Source organism: Poecile atricapillus, chromosome 16 (genome assembly GCF_030490865.1).
Source record: "Poecile atricapillus isolate bPoeAtr1 chromosome 16, bPoeAtr1.hap1, whole genome shotgun sequence".
NCBI classification, from domain to species: Eukaryota; Metazoa; Chordata; class Aves; order Passeriformes; family Paridae; genus Poecile; species Poecile atricapillus.
In genome coordinates, this window is record NC_081264.1 from 7,073,371 (window position 1) to 7,087,775 (window position 14,405).

Genomic DNA, 14,405 nt, shown 5'->3' on the forward strand with positions numbered 1-14,405 from the left:
ACAGGACAGTTCCAGGACCAAGGCCTGTCTTCTGTCTATTGGCATGTGAAGCTTTGTCTCTGACAAAAAGCATTAAATAAAGAGTTTCTACAGAGGACAAGAATGAAACTGTAGAAAAGTCTCTCAAATGTGGGGGTATTACCTGCCAGATCTTTGTGTGCTCTAGAATCACATGGGGTGTGCCTTGAATGCTACAGGGCATTGGAGATGGCTGGAAATGGCTGTCACCCCATCATGTGCAGAGATTGTGTTTCCAGCCTTAGGTGTCTCACAGTTTGTTACTGACAAGTCCTTCTCAGTACCTTTGCTTTCAGCCATCTAAAGCCAGAAGTTTTCACTCTACCAAACACATTCAGAGCTGCAGGTTAAGACACACCAGAAATGTAATTGTGAAAGATCTATAAAAAAAGTAATTTCTGAACTGGAAAACCAGTTTTATTAACAGTCTCTGGCCCTTTCATTAAGTAAACACTTCAGTTCTGTCCCTGAAGTCACACTCATGAAACTAAGGGTTTATAACAGCCATACTAACACTGCATTATCTAATGTAACGCTCTAATAAATGATGATGTATCCTGCCAGAAGGGTTTAATTTGAAACAGATGGTCTAAAGAATGGAAACATAAGCAAAGTATTCCAGTGCAATCATTTTCCAGGAAACAAAAGGGGATTTGATATTATTGCCTTAAGGACCACCTGCTCCCCCAACGTTTTTGTCTTAGATAACAGTAAACTTTGATTTTGCTAATGAAGCACAGGTGCTGCTGATAGTTCCAAACAATGAAACAACTCAGGCATTTTTCCTAATCCTGATTAGCAAGTGAGAATTTCTTTTTGCAACAGCACATGCTGCTTTTGTGAAGTTAAACTGATGTCCCTTTGCACTATTTTTCTTTATTTTTCTGTTTTAGAAGGAAAAATAAATAGTTGTTATGGTCTTGACAGTGTCAGCTCCTATTGCATTTGACAGTAACTGTCACTATCAAGCATTTAATATTTAGTCACTGCAGTCTGCAAACCCAGCACTGATTTAAGGTGCCCTTGCAAACCATTTAAAAACCTGCTCTGCAAAATTCCCTTAGCAGGAAAGAGAGTGCTCTGCCTGCAGAACCATCTGAGACACCGTGACGTACATAATTACACACTTTAAGAGATTTCTAGTTCTAAGGATCCTTTTAATGCTTTACAAGAAATACAAAGGCAAAATTCTAGCTCCCTCAAATATCCTTTCCTGTCTCTCTGCCAGGAGCTGTTTTAGATATTCCCTGCTTTACTTCAAAAAAATCACCCTAGGGATGAGCTTGGCACAGGCTGTCTAAACCCTGCTGATTCTTTTTTTGGCAACAGCATTTAAATGCAGTGTTTTCACATACAGGCTGCATTGAGGATGTATAGGCAAAACCCTGGGATTAAATAGTTTTGGGGGAAGAGATGCTAACTCCAGGTCTGCAGAGCCTGGGAGATATTCAGCCACACAGGTGACATTCTCAGCTGGCAACAGAAATATCAGCTGTGGCAGCAATTTAGCCAAACCAGCTCTCCCAACACCACCCCCTCCAGAGAGACCAAGGCCCAGACCAAGCCGAGCACTTGCTTACACTGCACCCACCTTTAAATACAGGAATAATCATTCTGAAGGCACTGGACCTTGTCAGTATTGTGCTTGTGTTTAAAAACCCCCACATTGTGCATAGAAATAATGACCTTTGGAAAGATTCCATTTTTGTATTTCAAGCTTTCCTCTGCAGTGCTGAGGACTATTTCTTCCCCTCTTCTCTAATGAAAAGCTCAGAAACCCCCAAAGCAACCATTTACTTGAGACTTCAGGAGCTTCAGGCCGTAAAAATCCCAAGCATTGTGAGACCAGTCCAAATAGCTTGGCAGTAAGAAAAGTTAATGGGATATTCAACTCTTTCAACACAGATGTGTGCTCAAGTGTCTCCTACACGTTAGTCACACTATCTAGTAAGCTTGGTACAAAGCCAGGAGCTAAGAAATCTGTAATATTAATTGCTATTCTCCTGACTCACCATGTGACCACTCTTCTGTAGTAACTGGCTGGGAGAATTGTCCTGGCTGCTGTGCAGAGTCTGTGTGAGCACGGGTGCCCTCCAGACCCTGCAGGGAGGAATTTCACACTGTGCTCAATGGATTTATAACTCTAGCAAGAATACAAGTGGAAAGGTGAATTTGTCCCAGTGACAGTATCTCTTGAAGAAAAAAAGGGGTGTAACATACATCTACATGACTGCTGGAACACAGAAATAGCCTTGCCTCTGCTGACAGAAGTGATGAGCAGAGCACCGGACAGCACACTCTTCTCTCCTGACAGTGTGGTTGTGAGCACTGCTTCCATTTAAGAGGAGTTAATGCAGTCCCTATGTCAGATCAGGGTTTGTTTTTGCCTGAACACAAAATGCAAAGTGCAGGTCTGAGGAAAAAAATCTAATCTCAGTTATGGCAGTCAGCACCTGGATCCTGTGGAAGTATTCCAAGCTTCCATTAGTGTGAGACCTCTCCTACAGCATAGTACACAAACTCCCAGTCTGAATCTCATTGCTGGGAGCAACACATAATGATGTTATTTCACCTGAGAGGGTTGGGGTTTTTTCATTTTTTCTCTCAACAATTAGAAAATCATGGAGAGCATCTTCTCATTATACTACTCATTACTACATATGCCGTCTTTCTGTCTCATCCTCAACACTAATAAGCACAGGACCTAATTATCCCCATTTATAAATAACTTTCCTCATTCTATCTCTGTCCAACAACATTTTGGCAGGCATCCTCAGTAGAAGATTTGAAATTATGTCCCTGCCAAAAACTATTGCTGCTGATGAATCACAGCACACACAATTGAAAGGCTGTGGTTGGTTTTATAAATATCTGGGCACATACATATATGTGTATATTTATGTGTGTGTGTGTAACAACTTGGAAATTCCTAAAGGTATAGATCAGGCAAAATGGCATTGTGGTTCTTTCTCTCTTTCAAATTATGTTACTGAATTTCTGCTAATGAATTCATGCATTTCCTAGGGAAATGTTAAGGACCCTCAGGTGAAAATCAGCCTGATGCATTGAGCCAGTCTGAGCACCACATTAGTGTAAGTTATTCAAGTCACTAGTTGTAGGACTCAAGTGATGAATTTATCCTTAAGCCTAGGATTAGGCAGTCATGGAGCATCCAAGGAACTCAGCTTCAAAAATCAAGTAATGTCAACCCAGGCTAAGGGAGCATTGCTTTCCCAACCCATGCAGAGGATTGCTAATAATAGTAGCAGAGTGTATATATATTTTTATACATATAGAACTGAACCAAAAGCAGAGAGCACACCCCAAGTCTCTTATGCCCAAAGAGGACTTTTTCCATCGTTTGTGTCACAGTGCTGAAATGCAGTCCTGCAGCATCCAGGGCTTCAGAGATACATAAAAAGAAGCTGTATAAATATCCCTAGAACTTGGGTACATATAACAAAAAATACTTTTCTCACAAATAAATGAAAATAGCCATAGAGAACAATATTAAAAATTCTGTTAAAATGAGGGAGAAATACACTAAATTTCTATAATATCCATTCTTATGAAGTTTTTTACATGTTTAAAAAAACACAGCTATTTTGTTCTTCCATATAAGTGAATTTTTTTTGCCTTTACACTTAAATAAACTCATGTGACTTCTGTTTACACATGGACACACCTATTTTTTCCTATTCCTTAAATCAGGATGTGCTTTCCTGTGCTAAAATCCCAGGAATTAAAAATTTTCATCTTCCTCCTGCTCCTTGAGAGAAAGGCCATACTAGAAAAGGAATAATTTTGTGCACTAATAGACGTACACCTTTTTTGACAAGCTTTATGTGCTGTTAATATGGCAAAGCAGATAAATGGATACTTACTTCTGTACAACACTAAAACAGACACAAAAAAAGACAGGAATTAATAACATTTTTCACATGGCAACACAGCAGCTCAGTCCTTGCTCTCGAGAGATGTGAAAGGCTGGGTTTCCTCAGCTGCCCACGACATGTCAATGGCTGTAGAACTCAGCTCTTGATGTGTCCTGTGCCTCACCAGCACATCACAGTGTCCCTCCTTTTTGAGGTCACTCCCAAGCTACAGCCATTTCTTTTATTGTGTTTCTGCTCAGTCATTTTAGTTATTATTATATACATGTACAACTGCTCCAAGAAGCAGGCAGGGAAGAGCAGAACTGCTTAAGGCAATGAAGCATATGGTCTCTTGGAATGAGGATTGTGCTGTGTGGGTAATGTGCAGAGGCTTTGGATTACAGGGAAATATGCTGGGGGTCAGTGGAAGGATCAAGGAAAAAATGTCTTTTATCTATTTACTAAAACAGCCTTCCAAAGTCAATGTGAAATACCAAGATTATTGTCAACAACACCCATCACAAACACCCAAAATCTTCCTCCCAGTACATGTACCTAAATGATGTTTTCATTTGAGGCTAAATGTGTACCAAATATGCCCTACTGCTCCAGGATACCTGTGGGAGGCATCTGCTTGACTCCAGCTACAGAGCTGATTGCTGAACAGTATGGCTTGAGCCTCTCACAAACAACACATTTGTGAGTCAGGAAGTCACATCCCCATCCAACATGGAGCAAAGAGGCACAGAAAGACAAACGAGGCAGCAGGAATCTGCAGTGGCGTCAGGAACTGGTGCCAGAATGCCTGAAGCACATTCCTGTGCCTCACGTGCAGCCCATGTTTGGAGGAGAACATCTGGCTGGTATCTCTGTCACCGTGAGTCACAGCTCGATGCTGAGAAGCTCCCAACAACAGCAGTGCAAAGCACGTGAATTCTGATGGCAGAGATTGTCAACAATAGAGCAATTTGCCTCCACTGTGTCACAAAGTGCCCGAAAAATTAGTCATAACCAAGTACCACTTATTTATAACTACTTATTTCTCTGTTTTTAAGTCTGTTGTTTTATGTATCTGTCAATGAGACAATAAGGGCTGATCCCAAGGCCAGATGGATCGATAATATACAGGCTGCGAAAAATGGTTTATGCTGTTACTCACTGAATTTACTCAGACACTGCAGTTTCTACAAGATGAGTTTTTCCTAAGAAAAAGTAGCATTGCTTGTATTTAAAAAAAACCTCAACAATCCTTTCACCATCTGTTACAATGACTATACAAGAGAAAAAGCTGACAGCAAAGCTGTATTCTGCTAAACCACCTGTGCCTGTGACTAGAACCAGAATATAATGCAATTTTATGAGCTTCTACAGTCAGCTCTGACCTAAAGATCCCCTCATGTGCTCTGCTCCTATGTAACTGAAAGAGGCTTTCAAGTTATATGAGAGTGCAACTGGCACATCAGGAGCCATCCACCTCATATCCATGGGAACAGTGAATGCAGGAGGAAACCACTGCCCAGGAGCCACTCCCCTGCATACTGCATGAAAGGACAAGCCAGAAGGCAGAAGAGCCCACACTGCTGCTCCACTACTAATCCCAAATTCCTCCTTGCTGCCTGCCACTCAAAAATGCCTCCATGAAGACTATCTCTGCTCTGTGGAATAGGGACAGAAGTTCCATTAAAAATAGACTTGACCCCAGAATGGGACAGGTTTATAAAATTCCACATTTCCCTTTGTGCTGTTGTGAGAAAAAAAGATGGCAAGTATTTGATTTGCTCCAAGTTAGAGGCTTGAAGAAATCCTAATGTCAATGAACTACAGCAGAGAGCAAATTCCTGTGGGTGCCACTCCCAATGGCATGTCAAGTACAATGAGGCACCATTAATGTTAAAGGAAAAATTACCACAGATTTCAGTGTAAGTAAGATTTTAGTTTGAGCTACACATGGCACTCGTGAGCTCTATATGTTATTGTTGTTCTCAAAACAGGAATTCTCATTTTAGGTGTGCATTTGGGGTATCAAATCTTGTCATTTTTGGTGCTGAAAGCCCTACATTGAGTCCTCATGGCTGATTGTGTGTAATGGTAAGATTTATTGAAGCCAAACTCACGAGAATGCTTTAGTTCCAAAACAACAGTGCTAACTAAAGGACACTTCACTTGTATGGAAGGTGACTTGTCCCTCAAAGAGTTCCAGGCATTGCCATTTCTCTGGCTAACCACACATATCCTTCCCATTATTTCTTTCAGTCTTTATTATTTCACTGAGCTCAGTGGGAGGGTTTCACACACACAGACAATGCTCAAAATAAATCCTTGAAAATCCTGCTCTTACCCCACATTGAAGAAATAGATGGATAGTCCAAGTCCCATGTGGAGGCTGGAAGTCAAAAGGTGTGAAATAAACCTCAGAAGACAGCAAATGGCCTTAATGGCTTTTACATGGCAGATACTTCACACAGTCTGCTGAAAGAAAGGCTTTTGAATTACCAATGTTTGTAAAACAATTTTATTTCAGAAAGGGGATATTTTTTAAAATAAAATACTTACCTGTGGTACTCCTTTTTTTCTACAATGCAACTAAACCCCTAGAAAAGCTCCTGGTCTGGCAGAACCTGCTGCCTCAGCCACGTTGTGCACTTCTGCCATGTAGTCTGATCAAACTGACCCATGCCCACAAAGGCAGAAATAACTTTGATTAATGAGGAGCAGATTGACAGAATATCTTAACACAGTTCAGAAATGTTATTAAACATTTCCCACAGTGCTCACTGTCCATCCCAGGCCAAGGGTATTCTACATATAACATCCCATGGACAGGCTATGTCAGTGCTTTATATTCCTTGCAAATAAATGGCAAAATTACTGTCTGAAAAATCCACACAAGAGATGGACGTGTAAAAGGTGAACAGGATGGCAACAAAACATAACTTCTAAGGCAAGTTGCTCTTACATATTCTCCATTTCCTCCAAGCTTCCAGCACTGCCTTCCTTTCTGAGTATCCCTTAAAACGGAGGGTCTGTCTACCAGTCTTCCAAGGCCTGCAACATAACCACTGGCAGAAACACTGTTTCCAGTCTACTTTATTTGCTAACATTTTTTTAAAGTCATTTCAGTTTTGTATTTTGTTGCCGATACAACCATTTTTTTCTATCAAGACAGATCAGTTCAATTTAAAATACATCAGAGAGGGACACCTGCAACTAGTTTTACTTGACTCTATGTACACAGTTACATATACATTATATACATAAAGGCATTATATATATATATATATATACATATAAATATATACACATATATATAAGGCACTGTAAAATGTACCATAATTCTCCAGGACTATTTTAATCTGTAAAAGTAGATCACATTTCTTCATATAATTTGAAATGTTTCACCAAAACATTTAAAAAATGTTTCAGGGTTAGAGATACCAACTGTGAAATAAGCCTTACTTTAAATTTCAAGTCACTGTGACAAGATGAGCAGAACCAATTTTGACAGTAATTCTAATCTATTTATTGTAAAACTGATTCTCTCTTAAAAGACATATTCACCTGTATAAATAGTTTCATGTGTCTCTCCTTATTCTGTTCCAAAATATGAACCTAAACTTGTCCTGCAGAACGAAAAATAACAACAATGAAAAAATGAAACACAAAATTGGATAATTTACCCATTACTTAGAGAGAGGAAAACTGAGATTGCTGTAAGCCAAGATATCTTTAAATAAAATGTATTGAAACAGATCATGGCCAAATATAATCCTGCTTGATGTAGCCAACATCAGTGGAGCTTGGTGATTACAGTTTGGGCCATTTTATATAAAAGGTAATCTCTGCCACGTGAAGACACAACAGCACACAAATATGACTGGCATTTATAATGAACATGCTTGAATGGATCCTTGCTTAATGCAATTAGCCTATATATGCAAATTATGGCATCAGAAATCCTGCAGCAGCTGCAGGGCTTGGCAGCTGTGTGTGTTGTAAGACAGTCTGACAGATCAAATGGACATATTTCCAAAGACTAGAAACAGATAGACAGATGAAGATAGATTAAGAATTGCACATGTTTGGGATTTATAAACCCAGATGACCTGGACAGAAAGTATTCAACAAATACCAATATAAAAATTTTTCCAGTTAATCTGTGGCAGTGATTCAAAACTCTGCTGAACCACAGGATCCCTATTAACCCCACAACTTAAACAAACAGTACAGAAAACTTCATTTAGTGTTGTTTCATGGACCACTTGCTGTGACCTCCCAAACATGATTCATTGGTCACAACTGGGAGACACTCTTAAAGACTCACCATATTTCCTACTCTACCACAGGCATCTTGAAAATGAGATTTAACCTGCAGTCACTTCTTTTAATATTTTATCAGTTTCATCCTTTGCACTGGAACTGGCCTTTCCAGTTCTGCTCTTCCAGTTCAGGTTTTGCACAAGTGGAAGTGAGAAAGGGCAGCGCACCGTGAACCATCTCAGCAAACGAATGCATCTGAGGCAGAAACAGACACTTGAAAATACTGAAGTGACTCAAAGGTTTAAAAAATATATATGTATTACGAGAGCCACAAAAAAGGTTACAGACAGAGCTCCACAAAGCCTGCACGGATACATTCCAACAATTCAAGGTGGCAGAACAGGTGAAATACAGACCATAAAAACGGTTTGACATTAACTTTCCAGACTGTCAGAGACAGAAAAGCTTGACCCCATCTTTCCCACACACACAAAAAAATATTGACTATATATATATATCTCTCTATATATCTCTAGCCTGGACCACAGTTATAGTCCAAAGAAAACCACATTGCAATTTCCATATTAGGCTTGTAGGAGAGTAGGCATCATCTGAGGAACGTCGACTGTGAGGCCCAGGAGGGATCCTCGCGGGCCGAGTTGACACAACATCACGCTTGGTTAGAATTAGAACAGCAACACCCCACAGCTCATGTGCTGCACATGGCTACCAACACAGAGCTCTGTGCAACCCCCCCAAGCTGGCTGAACCAAACTGAGTAAATACATTTGTTTTGCTTAATTAAAAAAAAAAAAAAAAAAGCAGATGTAAGATATTAGGGGAGTTCCTGCTATCATCTTCCTTGAAAATTCAAGACTTGAAGACTTCTTTAATGTACTTGCTTACAGACATGTTTTGAGACTGCATTAACGATCTTCAGGAAAATATGCCACCCTGAGGCTTTTTCCCTTGTTCACTTCAGGTTATGTCTGCATCCAGTTTTAAAATGGGGCCAAATGCTGGTTGTCTGTCAGTGCAGTATTTGGCCCAGAGTTTCAAAGTCTTTGCTATTCAGACTTTCCTATGAGGTCAACAAACAAAGTAGTAAAAAAAGAAAATATTAAGGCTTCAAGTAAAAATATTTTCTCTCTCTCCCACCCATGTAGTAAGGTACATTTAATTCCATAATACTCAATATATTATACAATTAAAGATATAGAGATCCAACTTTTCAAGGCAGAAAAGTACTACAATGAAAACCTGGAGGCTAAATGGGAGCATATGAACAGGGAACAAACTGATAATAAAATGCAATATGCAATGAAAACTGATGCGTAAACTAAAAAAACCCTATTGCTCTTTTTTAAATAAGTAATACAATCCACAGCTACAAATAAAAAACATGTTGAAAATATTTAAGACTTTTGAAACATGAAATAAGCATGACAAAAATAAAGAAGCTACTTTACAGGATGTGTTAACTCATGCTGGATTTTCATGGCTGATCCCCACCTAGTATAAATTAGCATCAATTAAATGAGCTTTCATGGAGCCACACCAATTTATACCAGCTGAAGATTTGGCCTGCAGTGTCTGTAAAAACAGGATATCTGGGAAGAAGAACCTTACTCCTGATCTGTAAACTGCTTCAAGAACTATACTTTAATATGGGCTGGATTCTGCTCAAAAATTAGATTTAACAAGTAAGTCCCCAGTCCCACAACAGGAACTATGGAACAGACACATTTATGAGTAAATAGCTGCAGGTTCAGTGCCTTGGCTGGAAATGAGGCTGGATTTGCTGCATGCAATCTCCTGTTAACAGTTCTGCTTGGATTATTCTTTCAGAAAATTTGAATAATTTACTGCAGGCTATGTGCATTGAATTAAATGCAAACCTTAAAAGGAAAAAAAAAAAGACTTTGGTACCATTGTAAACCTATGAAAAAGTTGAATGTCTCTCAACTGTGGGCAAAACTACTCACAAAATACATAATCCTTATAGCTGAACCTGTACTGACACAGTGCATCCTTTTTTCTCCCTTACCCCTTGTGAACTATGTCAAAATAACCCTGGATATTAGTGCTTTATACACACAATACTGTGTTTAGTCTTACTGAGAAATTCTCTCATGAACTAATGTAGTTAACTTCAAAGGCTCTTTGGCCCTTCAAGTTCCTCAGTAGCTTTTTCATTTATAAATGCAAGAGAAAGAACGATCAAAGTGGAGCATCACTGGGATGCAAATCTCAAATATTACATTGGTGCAAATTTTCAGCCTTGCTTGCATGAATTTCATGTACATATTCAAAGATACATGATAAAATGTGCCCTTGTCTCACTCCCTAATCCCATGTGTTTCATACCCCCTCTTTTTCAGGGCTTACATATGGCATACACGATACTTTAAAAACAAGTAATTCTTGTGATACTCTATGCACCAGAGTGAATTCCAGTCCTTATAGAAGTACTGCATCTCCCTGAGGAGTTAACATCAGGGTAGACTGCAGATTTTAATAACAGTTAAAGGTGGAAGAATCTGTAAGGCCATCTGGTCTACTCCTTGTCCCTACAGGCTCACCTCTCACAGAAATTTTTTAGTGACTTGTCCAAATACAGTTTGACTGTCCTAAACAGTTTGTCTAAAATTCTGCTTGGAAGACTATTCCACTGCCCCTTCCTCTTCATCTTTTCTGCCCCATTCTAAATGTAGATCACTGATTACCAGTGACAACTGTTTGATTTACCTTTGGTTTTACAACTTTTAAGTAACATATTTGTAAAATTGTGATACTCAATTTCCACTTCATTGCTCAGCATGTTTTAGCCCTTTAAATCATCTCATTAGCCAGCCCATCCAGTTCTTTAATATATATTGCTCCATCTGTACCTGATCCAGTTTGCCAGCATCCTTTTGGTACCGTGGTGCCTCCAACTAAAGACAGTGTTCTACATGCCAGTGAGCAAATCTGCATAGAAAGACTATTGCTTCTCTGCTCTGCAATATCCCTACACCAGCCATTTAAAATATCACCAAGGCAATAAAATGCACACTGATTTCTACTTCACTCTCTCCAAACTTTAGCCTATTGCAGATGCATTGCTTTTCAGGTTTCTCCCTTCAGGCAACATAGAGCATTGCACAGAGAGATGATTAACTTTTGTATGTTCTCTTCAACCTTTGTCTCCTAAAAATAATGTGATATACAAGGGACATAATAACCATGTATTGCAGCAAGATGTCAAGATTCATCAAATCAAAACAGAAATCTTAACCAGGCAAAATTAAGGTCATTATTTGTCTTCTGGAATAATTAACCTCAACATACATTAAAACAAACAAGATGTTATGAACACATTCTGAATTGCTACCAAATACCTGGAGAGCTTTCCATTATATTCAAGGACTGAAAAAGATTTAACCCCTTGAAACAAATATCCTGAAAAATGACGGATTTAGATCTCTAATCAAAACTATTTACCAAGAGAACCAGGTGGGAAGTCAGCATTTTGTATGCAGACTGGCTCAGTGATAAATAATAATTTTAGTGACTTTGGCAACAGTCGCTCAGGATATTCTTAATTGCACACATGATCTGCCTAGATAGTATTGGTCCAGATCTCAGTACTTTTGACTTCTGAGGTGGTAACTGAATGGTAAGGAAAAGGAGATAAGGAACAGAGAAATAAAAATCCATTTGTCCCAAAATTAGCTTTGCCAGAGTCCTCATATTTTTGACAAAAGTAATGCACCCTTTCTTTTTTTTTTTTTTTTTTATGGTAAAGTTGTCTTTAAATCCAACAAAGTAAATGTAGTTTTCTGGAGACAGGAAAAAGAAACCTCAGAATGTTAAATATATTTGATTGATATTATTTTAAAAAGTTGTTCCCCAGGGGGAAAAATCCAAATTGAAAATCCTTTTGTCTAACAGTATTGAAGACCAGAGGGAATGTGCTAGTAATTAAGCAGACAGAAAATTTATATCCTTCAGATGCACGCTTGGCTCAGTTACACACACTGTCAATTCGACAGCTCATGATAACCTTGCTGCAGGATTACACTGACGGCACCTGGACAAGGCAGCAAACTCTGTTATTGCCTAAATCCAACAGGTAAGGAGGGTGCAGGGAAAGCAGCTGACAGCTGTTTAAAATATGTTTCCATCCAAACATTTCCTTTTTTATCTGCTTGGTTCTGAGTCCGGGTCAGAGAAGCCTTTCAAACCCAGAGGGAGCAGGAGGTCAGAGTGGCAGATCCTTGTCGGTGTTGCGGTCCTTTTCCATGGAGACAAACACGCTTACACACACACAACTTCACACACAGGGAGGCCAATGGCAGACAGGGAGAAGCTGTTGCTATCCTTTCTCCTGCTGCCATCTGGGACCAGGGAGGCTTTTAAAGACGACATGGTGTCTGCAGCCCAAGTGGCCTTGCCTTGTTCCTTCCCAGGAGGAGGAACCTGAGCTGCAGCACCCGGGGGACAAGGAGAAGCTCCTGCCCAGCACAGGAACCCTACTTTCCATGTCAGCAGGAAAACAGCAGTTGGTCCTCTGGCTCCTGCTGGACACATCACTGCCCAGAACTGGGAAGGGGCATGGGAAAACTGACTGATCCTGGACTGACAGCACTTTTTCACAGCACGACTGGTACATGACAGAGTGGTAGGACAGACACGCGCTCAATGGCTTTAGCGCTCGCTTGCAGGAAGGAAATCTGCTCTGTGGTGGTCTTAGGTCGTAGCCAGTTCCTGCCTGTCGGTTCAGGAAGAGTCTGATAGACTGTACAATTTTATTATTCCCTCAAGAATAAGGCTGCAGCTGGTTTTTGGCCAAAAGAGAAAGATGAAAACAGAACAAACCCAAAACAAGAAAAGGAGAGTGGCCGACTGCTGCTGCTCCTTCTTTGTTGTTATTTGAGTCTTCACAGTGCTCCTAGCTTCATGGCTGGCTGAGTGGATGGCTCTTTGTTTTTAACTCATTTTATTTTACACAGAAATTTCATAGGTTGTTCCACCAACTCCAGACACCTTCTTAACATTTGAGTGTCTAGCAGGGCTGACAGGTGTCCCCTGGGAACTTGATGTTGAACCCAACCTGGCTATTCCTTTTGGCTGTCCATTTATCTTACTGTGAGGTGTCTTCAACTGCATCTCATCCCTGCATTAAAAAAAATAACAAAAGATGCAGTATTAGTGACAAATTAGTGAATGACTTCATTCAGAATAAACAATTACCCCGTCACCCTGAGTTCCCAGCGTTGCAAAATATTCAAGCATGGGAGCAAGCTGGTTGAAGCCAGTGCACTAGATGAAAAGTCACTGAAATGGGAGAATTAAATTGGCCATTAGGTTAGTGGACCACGCCCCAGTAATATATGTTCATTTAATTCCTTGCTTAAATGTTTTGTTGATCCAAACTAATTGCACAGGCATTTGTAGGATGCAGGAGGGCTTAACTGTCACCACTGCATACCACGGACCTTAAGCCAAACTGTGTTTTAAAATCAGAAATAAATTCTCAGAAAAAAACATTTCCCACTTAAATATCCAGGTAAACAAAACTTTGTTGCTCATTTCTGAAACAACTTGCTGGCACTTAACTTCAGGAGACCTACAATAATGGTTCTCCCACATTTCAGTAAGTTTTCAAAACTGTTGGATAACAGGAGAGAGAAACCCGAGACCTTAACCAGAGGCAAGCACAGCACAGTAAATACCAGATACAAAGGTAACAGATTTTCTGAAGAGCAGCCCTCCAGGTCCCAACTATGAAATGAAATACTACATCCTCAGTGGGATCATGATCTCTTCAGGCTTTGCAAGCTCCACAGCTTCCAGAAGGGAAAGAGAGGCACATGCAGAAGCTGCAGCTGAGGATCTTGCTCAGGTGGCAGTTACTGAGGCTTTTGGCACAGCAAATCCTCTCTCTCCACGCTTTCTCACAGAAAGGAAGGAAGCAGCAAGGCCTTAAGGTAATGTCATGAAGCTCTGTGCTTTTATGAGCACTTCTGTGCTATAGACACTCAACACTACTAAATACAGAGCTCTCTTTGCCAAGCACCAGGACTGGTTTCAGCCTGTTTCCCTCAGTGCAGTGTATGTTGCACAAGTAGGATCCCAACTCTGCCCCTGTATCCACCCAATGTCTGGGTCAGCCTCTCTTCAGGCTGCAAACTAAAACAGCTCCACCATTTGTGTATAAGGGGAGCGATAACCTGCTTCACACCTTGAAATAATTCCCCAGTTCAGCTATGA

At 40.1% G+C, this 14,405-nt stretch overlaps 1 protein-coding gene across 1 annotated transcript in view; it reads right to left on the bottom strand.

The window, feature by feature from the left end:
* Positions 1 to 6,524: 6,524 nt before the first annotated feature.
* Positions 6,525 to 14,405, bottom strand: part of ZDHHC8 (zinc finger DHHC-type palmitoyltransferase 8) — a 113,197-nt gene continuing 105,316 nt past the window's right edge. The window contains exon 11 of the mRNA XM_058851729.1: positions 6,525 to 13,308. Within this exon, the coding sequence (XP_058707712.1) occupies positions 13,137 to 13,308 (172 nt within the window). The 3' untranslated portion in view covers positions 6,525 to 13,136. The remainder of the gene's footprint in view (positions 13,309 to 14,405) is intronic.